General features: G+C 44.1%; 1 protein-coding gene across 2 annotated transcripts in view; it reads right to left on the bottom strand.

The window, feature by feature from the left end:
- Positions 1-24,307, bottom strand: part of TNFRSF14 (TNF receptor superfamily member 14) — a 382,534-nt gene that overhangs the window by 155,570 nt on the left and 202,657 nt on the right. For both annotated transcript variants that reach the window (XR_010188639.1, XM_063943094.1), the window contains exon 5: positions 3,278-3,368. Coding sequence is in view for 1 of the 2 variants with exons in the window: in XM_063943094.1 (XP_063799164.1) it covers positions 3,278-3,368 (91 nt within the window). In the remaining variant the exon portion in view is untranslated. The remainder of the gene's footprint in view (positions 1-3,277; positions 3,369-24,307) is intronic.

Raw genomic sequence — 24,307 nt, 5'->3', positions numbered from 1 at the left:
ATAAAGATTTATTAACTTTCAATATACAATAATTATCTCATAAAAGAGTGCGCCACACAATAAGCATCTTTTTTAGTGGAAAGCCCACTAGTGGCTCACACTAAGAATCCCTACCCCCAAAAAATACTACATAGCTTAGTGGCGCACCTCCAACCCCGTTTGATTCTTGTAATGGTCTTTTGGCCCTTTTTTGTGAATTTTCTTTTTAATTGGTTGGTTACATCATTAGCATTTTCTAAAAAATTTCATTTATTCACCTGTGCAGTGTCTGTTTGGACCTAGTGTCCTTTTCCCCCCAAAAAAACCCTTTTTAGTGGTACCTGGGTTTATATCTGAAATGTGTAACACCTCTTTAATTGCCTCAATCATGCAACGAATGGCCTTAGTGGACATTAGATTAGACTCATCGTCGTCGACACTGGTATCAGTATCCGTGTCGACATCTGCGTCTGCCATCTGAGGTAGCGGGCGTTTTAGAGCCCCTGATGGCCTTTGAGACACCTGGACAGGCACGAGCTGAGAAGCTGGCTGTCCCGCATTTGGCATGTCGTCAATTTTTTTGTGTAGGGAGTCGACACTTGCACGTAATTCCTTCCATAAAACCATCCACTCAGGTGTTTGCCCCGCAGGGGGTGACATCACTTCTATAGGCATCTGCTCCGCCTCCACATAATTTTCCTCCTCAAACATGTCGACACAGCCGTACCGACACACCGCACACACACCAGGAATGCTCTAACAGAGGACAGGACCCCACAGAAGCCCTTTGGGGAGACAGAGAGAGAGTATGCCAGCACACACCAGAGCGCTATATAATGCAGGGACTAACTGAATTATGTCCCCTATAGCTGCTGTAATATTTACTGCGCCTAAATTTAGTGCCCCCCTCTCTTTTTTACCCTTTTCTGTAGTGTAGACTGCAGGGGAGAGCCAGGGAGCTTCCTTCCACCGGAACTGTGAGGGAAAAATGGCGCCAGTGTGCTGAGAGAGATAGCTCCGCCCCTTTTTTGCGGACTATTCTCCCGCTTTTTTAAGGATTCTGTCAGGGGTAATTATCACATATATAGCCTCTGGCGCTATATATTGTGATTGTTTTGCCAGCCAAGGTGTTTTTATTGCTGCTCAGGGCGCCCCCCCCCAGCGCCCTGCACCCTCAGTGACCAGAGTGTGAAGTGTGTATGAGAAGCAATGGCGCACAGCTGCAGTGCTGTGCGCTACCTTGGTGAAGACAGAAGTCTTCATGCCGCCGATTTTCCGGACTTCTTCTTGCTTCTGGCTCTGTAAGGGGGACGGCAGCGCGGCTCCGGGACCGAACACCAAGGCCAGTTCCATGCGGTCGGTCCCTCTGGAGCTAATGGTGTCCAGTAGCCTAAGAAGCCCAAGCTAGCTGCAAGCAGGTAGGTTCGCTTCTTCTCCCCTTAGTCCCTCGTTGCAGTGAGCCTGTTGCCAGCAGGTCTCACTGTAAAATAAAAAAACTAAAATATACTTTCTTTCTAAGAGCTCAGGAGAGCCCCTAGTGTGCATCCAGCTCGGCCGGGCACAAAACTCTAACTGAGGCTTGGAGGAGGGTCATAGTGGGAGGAGCCAGTGCACACCAGGTAGTCTAAAAGCTTTCTTTTAGTTGTGCCCAGACTCCTGCGGAGCCGCTATTCCCCATGGTCCTTTCGGAGTTCCCAGCATCCACTAGGACGTTAGAGAAAATAAGATAAATCACTCTCCTCTGTCACCTTATCAGGGATATTCAGAACTTCTCTGATAATTCTATAAGAGCCTCTATTCCCTGCGACAGAGTACCATCCCCCACCTCTGAATCCACCTCACCCTCCTCCATGTCTGACCCTTCATCATCCGAGTCAGACTGCAGGATATGGGCCAAAGTGTGTTTTTGCGGACAAATGGCAAGGGACTGAGACATTGGTTTTGGTACTGAGTCTCTTTTCATAAACTCAGTCATAGATTGTCTTAAGTATTACATCTCTTTCTCATTCCGAGATAACTTAGTAGAGATTGTGGAAATCATTCCCCTAATGGAGTCCAGCCATGCTGGTTCTACCCCACTAGCCTGGGAAGGGTCACTACATTGAGTACATACTAGTGAACCCCCTGTGGAGTATGGAACCAGCACTCAGCGCCCTTAACGCTAATGCCAAGCTTAGCCGGGTCGAGGACTAAGTACCTAGATTAGCGACTTAGTACACTAACAATCGCTCCCCCCCTGCTTTGACCCACTGGTACCGCTGAGGTAATCTGGAGTCTCTCCGAAGGAGCTGCGTGTCCCTGTCAGTCAGAGTCTGTGTCAGCTGCAGAGGAAAAACAGCGCTGGTGAGCTGCTGGATCCGCTGATAGTGAAGCCCCACCCTTTCAATGGCGAGCGGTCTTCTCGCACTTTTTTATTCTGGCTGTATGTGTTTTGTGCATAAAATGGAGACAGGCTCCTTTTATGGCTATGTTGCCAGTCTGGGTACTGTGTACGCTGTTTAGCGTCTGTGTTCGTACACAGCGGAAGACGCAGTCCGCCCCCTTTAGAAGCCGTGCGTCTCCGTACCCTCATGCCGCCATAATGGCCGGCGACCCGTTAACTGGGACACCGGCTAAGTACTCACCACTCTTCATTCTTCTGGCTCTGTTAGGGGTGGCGGTGTGCTGCGGGAATGTACGCTCGCCGTGGTGGGGCTTGCGAATATTTCCCTCAGGAGCTAGTGTCCTGTCAGCGGGTAACGGGACCATTAACCCTGAGAGAGGTTGGGCCGTCTCCGTCCCCCCTAAGTCCCACAAAGCAGGCAGGCTGGTGCCATTCAGTCCTGCCTGAAAATAACAAACACAGAAAATGCAGAAAACTCTTCAGGAGCTTCCAGCGACGTGACCGGCTCCTCCGGGCACAATTTCTAAACGGAGTCTGGTAGGCGGGTCATAGAGGGAGGAGCCAGCGCACACTATCAATTTCTTAAAGTGCCCATGGCTCCTAGTGGACCCGTCTATACCCCATGGTACTAAATGGATTCCCAGTATCTCCTAGGACGTAAGAGAAATATAAACATGCATTTCAAATATTCACATAATTATTTCTAGGCCTATACATGGGTTAGGTTTTACATGCTCGCAGCTTTTAAAGGAAAATACATCCCAAGTACTAGAAGCTCAGGGAGGACAGAAATATCCCGTGGAGCAGAATTACCGGACACGCAGGTTTAGGTGGGAGGGTATAATAGGGGTTTGGTCACAAATACATTTGCAATGTAAGGAGATGCCTCATACTGTAACAGTAAAGAAAACTTACTTTGTCCATTGGGTACAAGTTACTGACATGCTTTCATTGCTGAAATGACCAGACGGACAGTCCTCACATACTGTGTTTGTTCTCCTAGTTCCTATTCGGAGAAGGAAAATTCATATCATGTTACTGCACTGTACGTTTAATGTCAAGTTAAAATTCTTTATTATTTAAGCTATTAAAAAATAATAGTTGGCTAAGAGGTTGAATCATTGCTACATAAAAATAATAAAAGCCTGAAATAAAAATTTCTTATCTTATTCTAATTACTGTGAACACAGCTCTATTTACTCTGCCACACTGTCGTCTGCTACATTTATGTCCCTTTGTTGGGATATACAGTACACAAATTCTAATGATTTACATAGAACACGGGGGCAAGGGAACTGTCTGCAATATAATAAATGTACAGTGCATCCAGAAAGTATTCACAGCACTTCACTTTTTTCCACATTTTATGTTACAGACTTATTCCAAAATGAAATAAACTCGTTTATCCCTCACAATTCTACACAAAATACCCCATAATAACAACGTGAAAAGTTTTTTTGGGAGATTTTTGCAAATTTAATAAAAATAAAGAAAATAAGAAAGCTCATGTACATAAGTATTCACAGCATTTGCTCAGTACTTTGTTTATGCACCTTTGGCAGCAATAACAGCATCAAGTCTTTTTGAATATGATGCCACAAACTTGGCACACCTATCTTTGGCCAGTTTTGCCCATTCCTCTTTGCAGCACGTCTCAAGCTCCATCAGGTTGGATGGGAAGCGTCGGTGCACAGCCATTTTCAGATCTTTCCAGAGATGTTCAATTGGATTTAAGTCTGGGCTCTGGCTGGGCCACTCAAGGACATTCACAGAGTTGTTCTGAAGCCACTCCTTTGATATCTTGGCTGTGTGCTTAGGGTTGTTGTCCTGCTGAAAGATGAACCGTCGCCCCAGTCTGAGGTCAAGAGTACTCTGGAGCAGGTTTTCATCCAGGATATCTCTGTACATTGCTGCATTCATCTTTCCCTCTATCCTGACTAGTCTCCCAGTTCCTGCCGCTTAAAACCATCCCCCCAGCATGATGCTGCCACCACCATGCTTCACTGTAGGGATGGTATTGGCCTGGCGATGAGCGGTGCCTGGTTTCCTCCAAACATGACGCCTGGCATTCACGCCAAACAGTTCAATCTTTGTCTCATCAGACCAGAGAATTTTGTTTCTCATGGACTGAGAGTCCTTCATGTGCATTTTGGCAAACCCCAGTGGCTTCAGTCTGGCCATTCTACCATACAGGCTAGATTGGTGGATTGCTGCAGAGATGGTTGTCCTTCTGGAAGGTTCTCCTCTCTCCACAGAGGAATGCTGTAGCTCTGACAGCATGACCATCGGGTTCTTGGTCACCTCTCTGACTAGGGCCCTTCTCCCCCGATCACTCAGTTTAGACAGCCAGCCAGCTCTAGGAAGAGTTCTGGTGGCTCCGAACTTCTTCCATTTACGGATGATGGAGGCCACTGTGCTCATTGGGACCTTCAAAACAGCAGATATTTTTCTGTACCCTTTTCCAGATTTGTGCCTCGAGACAATCCTGTCTCGGAGGTCTACAGACAATTCCTTTGACTTCATGCTTGGTTTGTGCTCAGATATGCACTGTCAAGTGTGGCACCTTATATAGACAGGTGTGTGCCACAGGTGGACTCCTATTAAGCTGTAGGAACATCTGAAGGATGATCGGTGGAAACAGAATGCACCTGAACTCAATTACTTAATACTTATGTACATGTGATTTCTTAGTTTTTTATTTTTAATAAATTCACAAAAATCTCAAAAAAAGTTTTTCACGTTGTCAATATGGTGTATTGTGTGTAGAATTTTGAGGGAAAAAATTAATTTAATCCATTTTGGAATAAGGCTGTAACATACAATGTAGAAAAAGTGAAGCGCTGTGAATACTTGCAGCATGCACTGTAAAGCCATATTTCCCAGAAAACTAACTCAGATCAATATATAATGGGCCTGGTTCAGAGTTGCGCTCAATTCAGCCGTATCTGTGGCCACGCTGCGTCCTCTGAAATAAGTGTAAATGTCTATCTGTACTGCAGCCCCACTGCCGCCATCCATCCACTTGTGGTAGTAATTATAATAATAATTTGTTTTATATAGCACTCTATCTCCAACAGGACTCAAGGCGCTTTACAGACAGTCACTGGCAATAAGCCAAAGAAAAGCATATAAATCTCCTTGCAGGGTACACTTTTATATTCTGGTGTATTATTGTAGTGTTTCAAACATATACAGGTTGAGTATCCCTTATCCAAAATGCTTGGGACCAGAAGTATTTTGGATATCGGATTTGTCCGTATTTTGGAATAATTGCATACCATAATGAGATATCATGGCGATGGGACCCAAGTCTAAGCACAGAATACATTTATGTTTCATATACACCTTATAAACACAGCCTGAAGGTCATTTTAGCCAATATTATTAATAACTTTGTGCATTAAACAAAGTGTGTGTACATTCACACAATGCATTTATGTTTCATATACACCTTATACACACAGCCTGAAGGTCATTTAATACAATATTTTTAATAACTTTGTGTATTAAACAAAGTTTGTGTACATTGGGGGACATTCTGAGTTGTTCGCTCGTTGCCGATTTTCGCAACGGAGCGATTAAGGCAAAAATGCGCATGCGCATGGTACGCATGCGCTAAGTATTTTAGCACAAAACTTAGTGGATTTACTCACGTCCGAATGAAGAATTTTCATCGTTGAAGTGATCGGAGTGTGATTGACAGGAAGTGGGTGTTTCTGGGCGGAAACTGACCGTTTTCTGGGAGTGTGCGGAAAAACGCAGGCGTGCCAGAAAAAAACGCGGGAGTGTCTGGAGAAACGGGGGAGTGGCTGGCCGAACGCAGGGCGTGTTTGTGACGTCAAACCAGGAACGAAACGGGCTGAGCTGATCGCAGTGTAGGAGTAAGTCTCGAGCTACTTAGAAACTGCTAAGAATTTTCAATTCGCAATTCTGCTAATATTTCATTCGCAATTCTGCTAAGCTAAGATACACTCCCAGAGGGCGGCGGCCTAGCGTGTGCAATGCTAGCGAGCGAACAACTCGGAATGACCCCCATTGAGCCATCAGAAAACAAAGGTTTCACCATCTCACTCTCACTCAAAAAATTCTTGTATTTTAATTTCTTATTTCCCATAAAAAGAAAAGAAGGATAATTTGACTATTATGTGAGGTATTGTATAGTCTACTTTTTAAATATAAATAGATATCTTGATTGGTCTAGTGGTGGAAATATGAACACATATATACAGCAGACGACATAAGCATTAAATCATCTTCGACTGAGATTGTCGGGTGGTGACACAGAGAGAGGAGTTAAATATCTGTGCTGAAAACAGTACAAATACAGTACAAAACTTGTCTTAAACAGGTAAATGCAGACAAACTCTGATTGTATTATATGCTGGTTAATGACATATTGTTATACTTATTTCAAAATATGGAGAAAATAATAAAGAGGTTTTTGCTCTTGTGTGTAATTTTGGATATACTCTTTTATCTTTAAGAATTACCCAGTGGAGGTAATTCTGAGTTGATCGCAGCAGGATTTTTGTTAGCAATTGGGCAAAACCATGGGGGTAATTCCAAGTTGATCGCAGCAGGAATTTGGTTAGCAGTTGGGCAAAACCATGTGCACTGCAGGGGAGGCAGATTTTGCCCAATTGCTAACAAAGATCCTGCTGCCATCAACTCAGAATTACCCCCCATGTGCACTGCAGGGGAGGCAGATATAACATGTGCAGAGAGAGTTAGATTTGTGTGTGGTGTGTTCAATCTGCAATCTAAATTGCAGTGTAAAAATAAAGCAGCCAGTATTTACCCTGCACAGAAACAAAATAGCCCACCCAAATCTAACTCTCTCTGCACGTTATATCTGCCTCCCCTGCAGTGCACCTGGTTTTGGCCAACTGCTAACAAAAATCCTGCTGCGATCAACTCAGAATTACCCTCAGTGTCTGTTTTTATGAGAGCAACATTTGTGTGAGGAAACACTTCATTGAAACAAAGTGGTATATTCAATTAAAGTCGGATCCATTCCGACATGTATTTGTCGGAATGGATCCGACAACCCCTATTCAATCCCATCTAAAATTCGACTTTTTCAAGTAAAATTTAGATGGGACCCAGAGGAGGAGAGGGGGGCGAGCCGCGGGGGGACAGCCGGCGGGCATACAGGGAGATAAGCGCTGCAGCAGGATATCACTCAGCCGCCCGACCTCACGGCAGCTTCCACCCGGCTCCAGCAGCGTGCTGGAGCCGGGTGGAAGCTGCCGTGAGGTTGGGCGGGTGAGTGACCTCCAGCTGCAGCGCTACTGTAGCGCTGATCTCCCTGTATGCCCGCCGGCTATCCCCCCGTCTCCCTGCGGCCCCCCCCCCTCTCCTCCTCTGGGTCCGCATCTCAGTCCGACATCATTTTGATGTCGGACTGAGCTGGTCGAAAAGGGGGCCAAAACCTGTCGGATTTGGCCCCGTTTTCGACATCAACAGGTGGATCGGCAGCTATTCCGCCAATCCACGTGCTTTTCGACAAGTCGAATTTATCGACTTATCAAAATTTTTTACAAAAATAAGATTTTAATACCTGCCGGTAAATCCTTTTCTCTTAGTCCGTAGAGGATGCTAAGGATACCATTAGAACCATGGGATATAGACGGGATCCGCAGGAGACATGGCCACTTTAAGACTTTGAAAGGGTGTGAACTGGCTCCTCCCTCTATGCCCCTCCTCCAGACTCCAGTTATAGGAACTGTGCCCAGGGAGATGGACATTTCGAGGAAAAGATTTATTGTTAAACTAAGGTGAGATACATACCAGCTCACACCTCAAACACGCCGTACAACGTGGCATTCAACAGAACTCAAGTCAACGACATGAACAATGTCAGCAACAGACTGACTAAAAACGTAACACAACCTGTGTGTAACCATAACTAATAACTGCAGATACAGTACAAACTGGGACGGGCGCCCAGCATCCTCTACGGACTAAGAGAAAAGGATTTACCGGTAGGTATTAAAATCCTATTTTCTCATACGTCCTAGAGGATGCTGGGGACACCATTAGAACCATGGGGTTTATACCAAAGCTCTAGAACGGGCGGGAGTGCGGATGACTCTGCAGCACCGATTGACCAAACATGAGGTCCTCCTCGGCCAAGGTATCAAACTTGTAAAACTTTGCAAACGTGTTTGAACCCGACCAAGTCGCTGCTCGGCAAAGTTGTAATGCCGAGACCCCCCGGGCAGCCGCCCAGGACGCGTCCACCTTTCTGGTAGAATGGGCCTTCACCGATTTCGGTAACGGCAATCCAGCCGTAGAATGAGCATGCTGAATCGTAGCACAGATCCAGCGTGCAATAGTCTGCTTTGAAGCAGGAGCCCCAATCTTGTTGGGATCATACAGGACAAACAGAGCCTCCGTTTTCCTAATCTGAGCCGTTCTGGTGACATAAACTGTTAAAGCTCTGACCACATCCAGAGACTTCGACTCCACTAAGGCGTCAGTAGCCACTGGTTTCATGTGGAACATCAGTAGCCACTGGTTTCATGTGGAACGATGAAACCACCATCGGCAGAAATTGCTGACGAGTCCTCAACTCTGCTCTATCTTCATGGAAGATCAAATAAGGGCTCTTGTGAGACAAAGCCGCTAACTCCGACACCCGCCTTGCAGATGCCAAGGCCAACATCATGACCACTTTCCAAGTGACGAACTTCAACTCCACCTTCTGTAAAGGTTCAAACCAAAGTGATTGAAGGAACTGCAACACCACGTTAAGATCCCATGGTGCCACTGGGGGCACAAATGGAGGTTGGATGTGCAACACACCTTTCACGAAAGTCTGAACTTCTGGAAGGGAGGCCAATTGTTTTTGAAAGAAAACCGATAAGGCCAAAATTTGTACTTTAATTGAGCCCAACTTTAAGCCCGCATCCACACCAGCTTGTAGAAAATGGAGAAAACGTCCTAACTGAAATTCTTCCGTAGGAGCCTTCTTGGATTCACACCAAGACACATATTTTCTACAAATACGGTGGTAATGTTTAGACGTTACTCCTTTCCTAGCCTGTAGAAGTGTGGGAATGACTTCACTGGGAATACCCTTTCGGGCTAGGATCTGGCGTTCAACCGCCAAGCCGTCAAACGCAGCCGCGGTAAGTCTTGATACACGCACGGCCCCGGCTGTAACAGATCCTCTCATAGAGGAAGAGGCCAGGGATCTCCTATAAGTAACTCCTGAAGTTCTGGATACCAAGCCCTCCTTGGCCAGTCTGGAACAATGAGGATCGCCTGAACCTTTGTTCTTCTTATGATCTTTAGCACCTTTGGAATGAGAGGAAGCAAAGGGAATACATACACCGACTGAAACACCCATGGTGTCACTAGGGCGTCCACTGCTATTGCTTGAGGGTCCCTCGACCTGGAACAATATCTCTGAAGTTTCTTGTTGAGACGAGACGCCATCATGTCTATTTGAGGAATTCCCCAAAGACCTGTCACTTCTGTGAAGACCTCTTGATGAAGACCCCACTCTCCTGGATGGAGATCGTGTCTGCTGAGGAAGTCTGCTTCCCAGTTGTCCACTCCTGGAATGAAGATCGCTGACAGGGCGCTTGTATGCCTTGCCGCCCAGCAGAGAACCTTCGTGGCCTCCGCCATTGCCGCTCTGCTTTTTATTCCGCCCTGGCGGTTTATGTACGCTACTGCTGTTATATTGTCCGACTGGATCAAGACGGGCAGATTGCCAAGCAGATGTTCCGCTTGAAGAAGGCCGTTGTAAATGGCCCTTAACTCCAGAACGTTTATGTGTAGACAAGTCTCCTGGCTTGACCATCTTCCCTGGAAGTTTTCCCCTTGTGTGACTGCCCCCCAGCCTCAGAGACTCGCATCCGTGGTTACTAGGATCCAGTCCTGAATCCCGAACCAGTGCCCCTCTAGGAGGTGAGAGCTGTGCAGCCATCACAGGAGTGAGATTCTGGTCTTGGAAGACAGAATTATTCTGCGGTGCATGTGCAGGTGGGATCCGGACCACTTGTCCAACAGGTCCCACTGGAAAACTCTGGCATGGAACCTGCCAAACTGAATGGCCTCGTAGGCCGCCACCAACTTCCCCAGCAAACGAGTGCATTGATGGATTGACACTCTTGCTGGTTTCAGAATTTGTTTGACCAGGCTCTGAATTTCCAGAAAGGGAAAGTATACAGCGCTAAGAACTGGATATAGAAAATTCACATTTATTATAAGAAAAATTGTTGCAACAAACAAACCATAAGTACTTATGTGGTTAAAAAATAGTAAGTTTAAAATATCATTTTAGAACAGATAGGGCAAACTCAGCACAGCAATTTATATAGTGTATTACCACATATAGAAGCCAGACATGATCTCCTATTTAGAGTCCATGGAAAAAATGCCACAGTCCAGGGGATACAATTGACACTTGTCAGATGTTTTTAGTCCTTATGGAGTGGAATAAACAGACTTTAGATTGCTTGGTTTCGGACAAATGTAGTCCTATTGAAAGCTTGGTCCTGTACTCCTTTTCCGGACAACAGCAAGTACCCCGTTTGAGATCGTTGGTGGACTTCTAGGCGTATTCCAGGATTGATGTGAGATCTGTAGTTGTGGGCTCCTTAAAACCAACGCGTTTCGCTGTGTCAACAGCTTTGTCAAGATGTGTGTGTCCATTGAGAGAGTGCCCATTAGCTACAGCTGTAACTCAATACAGACATCATAATATACTGAGAAAATTAAAACTATATCCAGTTCAATTTATTAGTATTTAGTGGAGACAAGTGTATATATGTTTTGAAAACACTTTTGATATTTATCCAATACATTTATAACTTGAAATTCCATAAAACACTTCCTAGGTAAAACTATCTGTCACATGACCGCCCAAGTATGCTTCCTGTCTTTGGAACGCATACCAGAAGCTCATAGGTGGCTTAATGTAGTAACGCCGATCACGTGACTAGACCTCCGTCCACGTGATCGGCACGAGTTCCCGCAATAATGTCATGTACTATTTGTAATGTATCGAGGCCGCGATCACATGACCGGGCCGGATGTCAGTAAAGAGGTAAAATATTGGATTGTACTGACTTATTCTATATATATATATATATATATACACACACATGTGGTTAGGATATAAAGTGGATTTTAATGAAATTCAACCATAACCATGAAGTCTTAATATCTAATAGGATTATCTAATTATGACTATCAGGATTAGATTTTATGTAATGGACATACAAAACGAGGTTTAAATCATGTGAAATAATAGTTGTACTGAACTAAGAGCAAATATGCCCTTTTGAATGTCTGATCACGTGACCGCATCTGCCATTAACTAGAGACAGGACGCATTTCCGGAAGTTCGCATCATTGAAGAGGCCCGGTCATGTGATCGCGGCCTCGATGCATTACAAATAGTACATGACATTATCGCGGGAACTCGAGCCGATCACGTGGACGGAGGTCTAGTCACGTGATCGGCGTTACTACATTAAGCCACCTATGAGCTTCTGGTATGCGTTCCAAAGACAGGAAGCATACTTGTGCGGTCATGTGATAGATAGTTTTTACCTAGGAAGTGTTTTATGGAATATCAAGTTATAAATGTATTGGATAAATATCAAAAGTGTTTTCAAAACATATATACACTTGTCTCCACTAAATACTAATAAATTGGGGGCGTGGCCAGACCGGGAAGGAAGACAGCAGCATTTCTGCAGAGCTCCTGCCTTGCCTCAAATAAAAGTGCCCCTTTTGCCTAAAACAGCCCTGTGATTGTGCCCCCTGCCCTAACCCCTCTGCCTCCTACCACCAGCTGACACCTCGACGACGAGCTGCGGAGCCGGGAGACGCTACTAGAGGTCTCTGCGGGTTGCGGCCTTCGTCCTCTGTTAAACCGGAGACTTGATTTTCGCGTCTGCCCGGCGGCTGAGCTCCACGCCGGAGATGGCAGAGAAACGGAGCCGCGGACGCCGCTGCCACACCACCCTGCAGCCTCACAGAGCCTGTCTCCCCTTCAGGGACCCAGCAGACTTCGCTGACACACAGGGCAGCTAGCCCTGCACCACTATAAGAGAGGTGAGAATCATTTTAAGCCGCGGAGTACTCACACAGGCCTCTGCTGCAGCGGCAGCCATTTTCTTTCAATCTTGCAAGTTTTCCCCAGCACTTAAGCATCATACCTGCCTAACATTACTCCATATCCCTGATCACCCTCCCTCCCTGTGCTGTTTTCTTTGGCAGTGTTGCTGGATACTACAAGTCTCACATCAGCATTACAAAGGCATATTTCACTGGCTGGACTTATACCTCAGTTTAATATATTACCATATACCGTATCATTTTATCTGCAGCACCCCTGAGCGCCCGGTCTGTTGCTACCTGTGGATTCTACCATCATCCACTCCTACCCCACATTTCCTGTGATCTCTATATCTACAAAGCTGAATATCCCAATTTCAATCCCTGTGATTCTCAGTACATTGTGGAGGAACCTGCGGTGCTGCTGGTCAGACTACAGTCCTTCATTACAACAAAGTTTGAGATATCTACTTACTCTGCCAGGGATGCATTCACAGGAAAACTCACCCACAAGTTTGATCTGTAACTATGCTTATGTAATGCGCTAAAAGCCTTCCTAGCAGGCCTCAGCTTGATCAATTAGATGGTGTCACTACAACTCCGACACTAGCCTCTTTTGTCATTATTATTGCCTATATGGAAAAATGCCTCACGTCCTCTGCATCCACGCAGCCTCTTCAACAACGCCAAGAGAAACGTAGAGCAGACGCAAATATAACTTCTGATGCGGATACCATGGCTTTGTCTCCGGCTGCCAAAAAGTCGGTTGCTCCTCCAGACACCTATGTTACTTATAATGATGTGGTGGAGGCTATCAAGGCGACCATGGGGCCACTATTATCACAAGCAGTATCGGATATCACCTCGCAATTAAACCGACTCACTCATCGTGAAGAAACGGAACACAGAGTTGGCACCTTGTTTAAAGACGTTTCTCATCTTACTCATGTAGTTCCCAAACTGGAGAAGGATAATTACCACCTCTGGAATAAAGTAGATGACCTGGAGAATCGGTCAAGAAGAAATAACATTCGTCTCGTGGGTCTACCAGAATCAGTTAAGGGCCCAGCCCTAGCCCACTTTGTGCGTTCTACTCTACCGACCCTTTTGGGGGTTGAATCTGAATGCCGCGACCTCGTCATTGAAAGAGTTCACAGAGTGGGTCACCAGTCGCCCTCTACTACTAACCGCCCTCGGGTTGTCCTTTTTCGTTGTCTTAACTATTTACATAAACAGACATTGTGGTCGGCCTCCCGCAATAAAAACCCTATTTTATGGGAATCAGCTAGACTATACCTATTCCAAGATTTCTCAGTTGAATTATCCCGAGCACGAAAAGCCTTCTCTCCCATATGCTCCCGTTTAGTAGCTGATCACAGGAAATTCGCTCTGATTTATCCAGCCAGACTTCGACTATTCGATGGAACATCTCACAAAGATTTCAATACCCCCGCTGATGCTGAAGCTTTCTTGGCTGAAGCTGGAAGTTCTACCTTTCAAGCTGACATCACTGATCCTCCTCCTTCTACTCACTAATTTACACGGTGTTTAGATTAGTTTATACCACTGCGCCCTCTCATGGCTCTTACTCACCGAACATGACTAGTCTTATTCTGATAGCCTCACACATTTTCAGATGTTTAGATTTAGGTTTAACAGTTATCGGTATTATTTCCTAACTATGTTTGAGGCCTGCACAATTTTGCTTTACTACACTATACTTACCAAGGCTCTTCAAGCGCATTGTATTATATTTTGTTGGTATACTCATATATTGCTTATCATTCTTCTAATGATGTTGACATTATTTGTTCTGTTTTGCATTTGTTATTCGTCTTTTTTCCCCTGTCTGTCTGTATGTTTTTTTCCTCCTGTTCCTTCCCTTTCCCCCTCCCTTTCGCTTTTTGATTGACAGGTTGAGTCGGGATGTTCTTTTCTGGTCCTTGTTTAACCCCCCCATCACGTAAATGTCAGTACGAATAGGTACGTGGAATGTGGGAGGAATCAATTCCCCAGCTAAAAGACGTAAGATACTTACTTATATCTCTAAAATTAAGTTAGACATTGTTTGCCTTCAAGAAACACATTTAACTCACTCGGAATCACTGAAGTTACAGATACTGGGTTGGAAATTATTAGTAGCTGCTCCATTCAATTCCAAATCATGTGGAGTAGTCATTTTGGTCAAAAAATCCTTACCCATCTCTATCTCTACTTCAGTGATCGATCCTGAAGGTCGTTATTTGATTGCAGAAATTTTACTCAATAATGCCCCATATGTTTTATGTACGATCTATGCTCCGAATGTTTATAGGAAATCCTTTTTTACCAACTTACTTGCCAGATTGTTACCATATAGCTCTAACCCCATCATTTTACTAGGGGATTTTAACCTTATCTCCTCTCCTACACTAGACAAATCCACATCACAAAAATCACCCTCCCTCCTCCCAAAATTAGGGATCCTGGCCCTTTCTAAACAACTCTGCTTGGTTGATGTTTGGCGTGCACTGCATCCGACCGAAAAGGACTATACATGCCTATCGGCGGCACATCAAACTCTTTCTCGCATTGACTATATTCTATTAGCCACCTCCTTATTTCCCAAAATACATGAAGCCTCCATTGAACCTATAGGTTTGTCGGACCATGCGCTAGTCTGGATTACCCTACAGACTTCAATAGATAGAGGCCCTTTTAGACTCTGGAAATTTCCCAATTATCTGGCGCAATCTGTGACATTTCGTCAGAAAATCGAGTCCGCATGGATGGACTTTAAACATGCTAATTTGGTTTGTGAGTCCTCAAATCCTTCTTTATTCTGGCAAACGGGCAAGGCATTCCTTCGGGGTGTCATTATCTCGTATGTTGCAGCTGAGAACAAACGATTAGCCACATCTTATTTAGACTTACAATCCAAATTGACTGAGTCCTACCAAGAATATAAATCTGCCCCTTCACCATCTAATAAATTAGCATATACTACAGCGAAAGTTCACTTTGATGAATATTTTAAACTTAAAAGCGAAAGATCACTTTTCGCTACTAACTACAAATTTCACAAATTTGGAAACAAGACAGGACGCCTTCTTTCCAATCTCCTAAGAGGCTCGCAGCCACAAATGCTAGTTCACCCCCTCCGCCGTGAGGATGGTTCCTTAATAAACTTGAGTGACCAGATCACTGATGTTATGAAATCTTTCTATGAAAAAATATATTCTGACCCTCATCACGATAATCCTCCCTTACTTACTAATGATCCCTCCCATTCTTGGACGTTTCCCTCCCTTCCACAGTTCCCTGAGGAATTCTCTCATTTATTGGAGGCCCCTGTCTCCATTGATGAAGTCACGAGAGCTATTCAATATTCCAAACCCCTAAAAGCCCCTGGTCCGGATGGCCTAACAGCGGAATTCTATAAGATTTTACTACCTAGGTTTGGGGAAAATTTGGTGGCATTTTATAATAATATAATCAGTACTCAATCTGTGCCTCTTTACTTTAACTCGGCAATCATTAAATTGCTCCCTAAACCGGGTAAGGATCTATCCCTACCAGGATCTTACAGACCAATTTCCTTACTAAATTATGATTACAAATTGTTTACTAAGATTTTAGCCGACAGACTGAAACAATATCTACCTCAGATTATACACCCGGACCAGACTGGCTTTATTTCAGGTAGACACTCAGTTGTTAATGTCCGTAAAATCTTGGCAATGATTCATCACTCGATCTCTCTTAATTCTGCCCCCCTAAGATGATTCTTTTGATGCCGAAAAGGCGTTTGATTTAGTAAAATGGAACTATCTTTTCTCCACTTTGCGCTTGTTTGGTTTCCCCCCCATTTTCATATCCATTCTACAAACACTATACCATTCCCCCCAGTCACAAATTTCCTGTAATGGCTCGCTTTCGACATCCTTTTCTATTTCCCGCGGAACGAGACAGGGTTGCCCTCTATCCCCCCTTTTATTTGCTATAGCCATAGAACCACTAGCGATTGCAATACGTAACTCAACGTCAGTTGAAGGCATTACTATCCGTTCCAAACAACTAAATGTATCATTATACGCAGACGACATGGTTCTTTTTTTTTCTTACCCAACTTCCTCTCTTCCGGCTGTCCTAAACCTCATTTCTTCTTTTGGATCAATTTCTGGCTATAAAGTCAACCTAGACAAATCAGTGATTCTCCCTATCCATGGCCCACCCTCGTTTTTTCAATCACTTCCTAGTCTCCAATCCTTTCATATTTCTCAATCCTCGGTTAAATATCTGGGTATACATATTTCGGCAGATTTATCGGACCTTTATAAACTTAACTTTACCCCAATCATTGCCAAGATTAAAACCTACTTAGACAACTGGATGTCTTTACCCATCTCCCTCCTAGGCAGATTAGCAGCCATTAAGAGTATTTTATTTCCAAAAATCTTTTATGTAATGCAGATGCTGCCGATCAGACTTCTCAAAAAAGATGTTCAAATTTTGAACTCTTTCTTTTCCCGCTTTCTGTGGCAAGGGAAACGTCCTCGAATAGCCTACTCCAAATTACGACTACCCCGTAAGCATGGAGGCCTCGGCTTCCCTGATCTAACTTTATATTCTAATGCTATATTTTTTCGATATATTAGTGATTGGTTACTCGACACTAGTTCCTACACTGATAATTATTTGGATTCTGCGTTATTCTCACCCTATTCTCCAAATGCCCTGTTGCACTCTAAATTGTCTGATATTCCGACTTTCATTAAAAATAATCCATTATTTATGGACACATATTGGTCCTGGTCTATAATAAATAGGAAATTTCACGCTAATCCTAGCTATTCCCCGTACACGTCACTATGGGGGAATCCTGCTTTCCCCCCTTCTTTATTTAATGTCTCTTTTCTTCAGTGGAAGGAGAAAGGCCTGGCTTCGATAGCGAAAGTATTTGATCCTGGTGGCAACTTATTTTCGTTCACCGACCTCCAATCCAGATATTCTATCCCATCTCATCATTTTTATATGTATCTCCAAACACGTCATTACATTCAATCCCTACCCACTCCATCAACCACGGATAAAGAGATGTCAACATTTGCTTCTCTCCTTAAACTTATCTCCTCTGTACCGTACAAAATTAGCTTATTGTATGAACCCCTAGCTTCCATTTCAGCCTCATCCCATTGGGAATCCTCTCTACAGAAATGGTCCATAGACGTCCCGGGTATCAACCTATTGTCAGACCTGCTCTCTCAATATGACACTTCTTTAAAATTCTTGCAATCTTCTTATTTACAAGAGGTCCATATTAGAATGATACATAGAGCGTATATCTCCCCTGCTCAAAGGAGCTATATGACAACCCTTGAAACCGGGACCTGCATTAAATGCTCAATGTCTCATGCCACATTTATTCATTGCATATGGGAATGTGGTAAAATAAAAAAAAATCTGGACTAAATTGATCCAACTAATCAACTCCATGTTCTCTACCACCGTACTCCCTGACCCTTTAGCATGTCTATGTGGAAATTTTAAAAACTGGGATTTAGGCCCAAATAAGAAATCAAAACTCTGTTTGCTAATCACGATTGTTACGGTTGCTAAAAAAATTGTTCTTATCCATTGGACCCAACATTCTGCTCCCTCCATATCAGAAGTCAAACACAAATTGTTGCAAATATTATATTATGATAAACGCTCTACTATACCTGACATTGAACTTGGTGTCGAAAAATTCTATCGTAAATGGGAATATTTTATTAATATATTAGACGAGCATTCGCAGAACCATATTCTTCAATTATTTGAAAATACGTCATGGAACTTACTTAGGAGACTTTCTACTGATACAGGACATTTGTCCCAGGTTGAAAATTTATTTATTTAGATTTCGTCTGACAACACTAACTTGTCAGAATAGAACACCGGTCTTAAGATGATTTATTTTCCCTTTCCACCTCTTTCCCATCCCCTCTTCCCTTTTATGTGTTTGTTGTCCCCCCCCCCCCCGATCTTTGTATGGTTATGTTTTGATTGGATATGCTCTCACATGTGTCCAAAAATGGTTGAGACATTTCACAATCTGTCGGATGGTTCTCTTTTTCTTTTTTCTTCTTTGACTATGTTCCAAAAGGTACATTATGCTCTGACAGTATTATACTAAAGGAAAACGTTCTCTCCTTGGCTATTGTTGGATATGATTGTACAATACCTTCTACTCTTATTTTGTATTACTGGATTTTCTATATGCTTTAAGTGGCTCATTTATTGCAATAATTTGAATTGTTCACTGTACTTTTGAAAATTCAATAAACTATATTATAAAAAAAAAAAAAAAAAATACTAATAAATTGAACTGGATATAGTTTTAATTTTCTCAGTATATTATAATGTCTGTATTGAGTTACAGCTGTAGCTAATGGGCACTCTCTCAATGGACACACACACACCTTGACAAAGCTGTTGCCACAGCGAAACGCGTTGGGTTTAAGAAGCCCACAACTACAGATCTCACATCAATCCTGGAATACGCCTAGAAGTCCACCAACGATCTTATAAATTGCTGTGCTGAGTTTGCGCTATCTGTTCTAAACTGATATTTAAAACTTACTATTTTTTAACCACATAAGTACTTATGGTTTGTTTGTTGCAACAATTTTTCTTATAATAAATGTGAATTTTCTATATCCAGTTCTTAGCGCTGTATACTTTCCCTTTCACGGTTGTTTCCCCAAGGGGTAACTATCCCCTAAACAGCTGCTCCAGGTTAAACCTCTCAGTTTGTAGCGCCGGGCCTATTACGTTGGTAATTTTCTTTCTGAATTTCCAGAGCCTTTACCACTGGAAGAAAAACTCTCTATAATTCTGTGTCCAGAATCATTCCCAAAAATGACAGCCGTGTCGTCGGAATCAACTGTGATTTTGGCAAGTTTAGACGCCAACCATGTTGTTGCAGAACTGCAAGGGAGAGTGTAACGTTCTGCACCAGTTGGTCCCTGGATCTCGCCTTTATCAGGAGATCGTCCAAGTACGGGATAATTGTTACTCCTTGCTTGCGAAGGAGAACCATAATTTCCGCCATCACTTTGGTGAAAATCTTCGGAGCCGTGGACAGACCAAACGGCAATGTCTGAAATTGGTAATGACAATCCTGAATTGCAAACCTCAGGTAAGCCTGATGCGGAGGATAAATGGGAACATGTAAGTAGGCATCCTTTAAGTCTACCGACACCATAAAATCCCCTTCCTCCAGACTGGAGATCACTGCTCGGAGAGACTCCATATTGAATTTGAATTTTCTTAGGTAGAAATTGAGGGATTTTAGGTTCAGGATTGGTCTGACCAAGCCGTCCGGCTTCGGAACCACAAACAGGTTCGAATAAAAGCCTTCTCCCTGTTGTGACGGGGGAACCCTGATAATGACCTGATTTTGGCACAACGTTTGTATTGCATCGCATACTACCTCCCTGTCCGGAAGAGAAGCTGGTAAGGCCGATTTGATAAATCGGCGAGGGGGAACGTCCTGAAACTCTAGTTTGTACCCCTGGGAAACTATTTCTAAAACCCAAGGGTCCAGGTCCGAACAAACCCAGAACTGACTGAAGAGTTTGAGACGTGCCCCCACCGGTGCGGTCTCCCGCAGAGGAGCCCCAGCGTCATGCGCTGGATTTGGCAGAAGCTGGTGAGGACTTCTGCTCCTGGGAACCTGCCAAGGCCGGTGATCTTTTACCCCTTCCCCTTCCTCTAGTAGTAAGGAGGGAAGAACCTCGGCCTTTCCTGTATTTATTTGGCCGAAAGGACTGCATCTGATAGTGGTGTGTTTTCTTTTGTTGTGAAGGAACGTAAGGCAAAAATGATGACTTACCCGCGGTAGCCGTAGATACCAAATCAGCGAGACCGTCACCAAACAAGACACCACCTTTATATGGCAGAGATTCCATATTTTTCCTGGAGTCAGCATCAGCATTCCATTGATGGATTCACAATGCTTGCCTAACTGAGACTGCCATAGCATTGGCCTTTGATCCCAAAAGGCCAATATCTCTCACCGTTTCCTTTAGGTAGGCCGCAGCGTCTCTGATATAACCCAGTGTCAAAAGGACGCTATCCCTATCTAGTGTATCTATATCAGATGACATTTCGATAGCACTACTCACCCACACAGATGCAATGGCTGGTCTGAGCAGCGTACCCGTGGTGGCATAAATGGATTTTAATGTATTTTCCTGCTTACGATCCGCAGGGTCCTTAGGGGCTGCCATGTCAGGAGACGGGAGAGCCACCTTTTTAGACAACCGCGATAGAGCCTTGTCCACATCGGGGGGTGACTCCCACTTTTCCCTATCCCCAGAGGGAAACAGATAAGCCACCTGAATCCTTTTGGGAATCTGAAACTTTTTGTCAGGGCTTTCCCAAACCTTTTCAAAAAGAGTGTTCAGTTCATGAGAGGGAGGAAACGTTACCACAGGTTTCTTTTCCTTATACATACAGACCCTTTTATCAGGAACAGCAGGGTCCTTGGAGATATGTAATATGTCTTTTATCACCACAATCATGAACTGAATGCTCTTTGCTAATTTTGGATCCAATCTGGCATCACTATAGTCGACACTGAAGTCATTGTCCGTGTCGGTATCCGTGTCTGCCAACTGGGCAAACAAACGTTTTTGTGACCCTGAGGGGGTCTGGACTTGTAATAACACATCCTCCACAGATTTCTTCCATGCCTGGTTCTGAGATTCAGATTTATCTAATCTCTTACTAATAAGAGCCACATTAGCATTCAAAATATTTACCCAATCAGGAGTCGGCGGTGCCGACAGGGTCACTCCCACAGCCGTTTGTGTCCCTAATACAGTCTCCTCCTGGGAAGAGCAATCAGCCTCAGACATGCCGACACACATGTACCAAACACCCACAGACACACCGGGCATATAGGGGACAGACCCACAGTAAAGTCTGTCAGAGAGACATAGAGAGAGTTTGCCAGCTCACAACCCAGCGCCTAATCACCAGTTCTGAAACACTAAAGAATGTCCCAGACCTGCAGCGCTTTTATATTAAATATATATTGCACCAATATTTCTGTGCCCCCCCCCCCCCCCCTGGTTTTTTCACCCTGATACTTAGTCAGAAGTGTGAGGAAGGACCAGCGTCTCTGCAGCCTGTGTAGAGGAAAATGGCGCTGAGCTGTGTGAGCTGTGCGGACGAAGCTCCGCCCCCTTAATGGCGTGCTTCAGTCCCGCTTTTTTGAAATATATATTTATACTGGCGGGGGTTAGGACAGTGCCTAGGCACTTATGTCCCCTCTTGCCAGTTTATTTTGAGGCTTTTCTGCTGCCCAGGGGCGCCCCCCCTCCCCCTCCGCGCCCTGCACCCTGTAGTGCTGCTGTGTGTGTGTGTGTGGGAGCATGGCGCGCAGCGTGCGATCGCTATGCGGTACCTCAGAATGCCGTCACTGAAGTCTTCTTGATCTTCTTCTACTCACCTGTCTTCTGACTTCTGGCTCTGTAAGGGGGGTGGCGGCTGGCTCTGGGAACGAGCATCTAGGCGTACCTAGCGATCAAACCATCAGGAGCTAATGGTGTCCTGTAGCCAGAAGCAGAGCCTTTGACCTCACTGGGAGTAGGTCATACTCCTCTCCCCTTAGTCCCACGAAGCAGGGAGACTGTTGCCAACAGTCTCCATGAAAATAAAAAACCTAACAAAAGTCTTTTTCAGAGAAACTCAGTAGAGCTCCTCAGAGTGCATCCAGTCTGCCTGGGCACAATTCTAAAACTTTAGTCTGGAGAAGGGGCATAGAGGGAGGAGCCAATTCACACCCTTTCAAAGTCTTAAAGTGCCCATGTCTCCTGCGGATCCCGTCTATACCCCATGGTTCTAATGGTGTCCTTAGCATCCTCTAGGACGTATGAGAAATATTGAATAGGTAGAATCAGGATTCGACCTTAAAAAGTCGAAAACTGCATTCTTTTCGACAGACGGCAGTTTTCGACTTCAATTGAATATACCCCTTAGTGCATAGATTAAATGTTTCAACATAGATATAGATACACATAGTACAGTGTTGTAAGGAACCTATCCTTTCTGCTTTCCGGAGTCTTCAAATGAGCGGACGCAGGATGAGAGCTGGAGAGGTATGCACACGGATAGAAATAAAGTTATAGTGCTGAGATTGTAATCCCATATGTAGGTTTAGATGATCCCTGATACTGGGGGCATTGCAGGAGTCAAATTTGTCACAGGGAAGCCGATGACTGCACCAGAAGGAATACATAGTAACATAGTATCTGAGGTTGAAAAAAGACAATTGTCCATCGAGTTCAACCTATTTGTGGTCTCCTATGCATGATGATTTGACTAAAATTTCTGACTGATGCTGATGTCAGCCGTTGCATTTTATCCCTATTTATAGTAACTATAATGCATGACTATGCACCATACCCCTGGATATCCTTATCCATTAGGAATTTATCTAACCCATTCTTAAAGGTGTTGACAGATTCCGCCATTACAACTCCCTCAGGCAGGGAATTCCAAACACGTATTGTCCTTACCGTGAAAAAGCCTTTACGCCATCTTGTGCAGAATCTACTCTCCTCTAACCTGAGCGAGTGTCCACGAGTCCTCTGTGTTGATCTAACCAAAAACAGGTCCCGCGCAAGCTCTGTGTATTGTCCCCTTATATATTTGTAGATGTTGATCATATCCCCTCTTAGTCTCCGCTTTTCCAATGTAAACATGCCTAGTCTTTCAAGCCTTTCCTTGTATTCCATCGTCTCCATGCCCTTAATTAGTTTGGTCGCCCTCCTCTGAACCTTTTCTAGCTCCAGGATATCCTTTTTGTAGTACGGTGTCCAGAATTGTACACAGTATTCAAGGTGTGGCCTCACTAGTGATTTATATAACGGGAGTATAATACTCTCGTCCCTAGCATCAATACCCCGTTTTATGCATGCTAATATCTTATTAGCTTTCTTTGCTGTAGTCCTACTTTGGGTACTACTGCTTAGTTTGCTATCTATGAGGACACCTAAGTCCTTTTCCAGTACAGAATCCCCTAATTTTACCCCATTTAGTAGGTAGGTGTAATTTTTGTTCTTGTTACCACAGTGCATTACCTTACACTTGTCTGTGTTGAAGCACATTCTCCATTTGGCTGCCCATGCTTCTAATTTAACTAAGTCGTTCTGAAGAGACTCGGCATCCTCCTCTGTATTTATAGCCTTACACAATTTGGTATCATCTGCAAAAATTGACACCATGCTCTCTAGACCTTCTGTTAGGTCGTTAATGAAAATATTGAACAATAGCGGTCCTAATACTGAGCCTTGCGGCACACCACTTAGCACTTCAGTCCAAGTTGAAAAAGATCCATTAACCACAACGCGCTGCTCCCTATTATCTAACCAGTTTTTGACCCAAGTGCATATTGTGCTTCCTAGCCCTGATTCTTGTAGCTTGTAGATAAGTCTCATGTGTGGTACAGTATCGAACGCTTTGGCAAAGTCTAAAAAGATTACATCCACGTCTTTACCCTGATCTAGGTTTGCGCTTACTGTTTCATAAAAGCCAAGTAAGTTGGTTTGACAGGATCTGTCCTTCATAAACCCATGTTGATTCCTTTTAATGACCTTATTGATTTCAAGGAACTTCTGAATACTATCTCTTAGAATACCTTCCAATACTTTCCCCACTATAGATGTAAGACTAACTGGTCTATAATTACCTGGTTCAGCTTTACTTCCCTTTTTGAATATAGGCACTACTTCCGCTATACGCCAGTCTTTGGGAACCATACCTGATATAACTGAATCCTTAAAGATCAAAAATAGCGGTTTTACCAGTTCAGAGTGAAGCTCCATTAGAACC

The sequence above is a fragment of the Pseudophryne corroboree genome, chromosome 10 (assembly GCF_028390025.1).
Source record: "Pseudophryne corroboree isolate aPseCor3 chromosome 10, aPseCor3.hap2, whole genome shotgun sequence".
Lineage (NCBI taxonomy): Eukaryota > Metazoa > Chordata > Amphibia > Anura > Myobatrachidae > Pseudophryne > Pseudophryne corroboree.
This window is presented reverse-complemented; position numbering and strand designations above follow the sequence as displayed.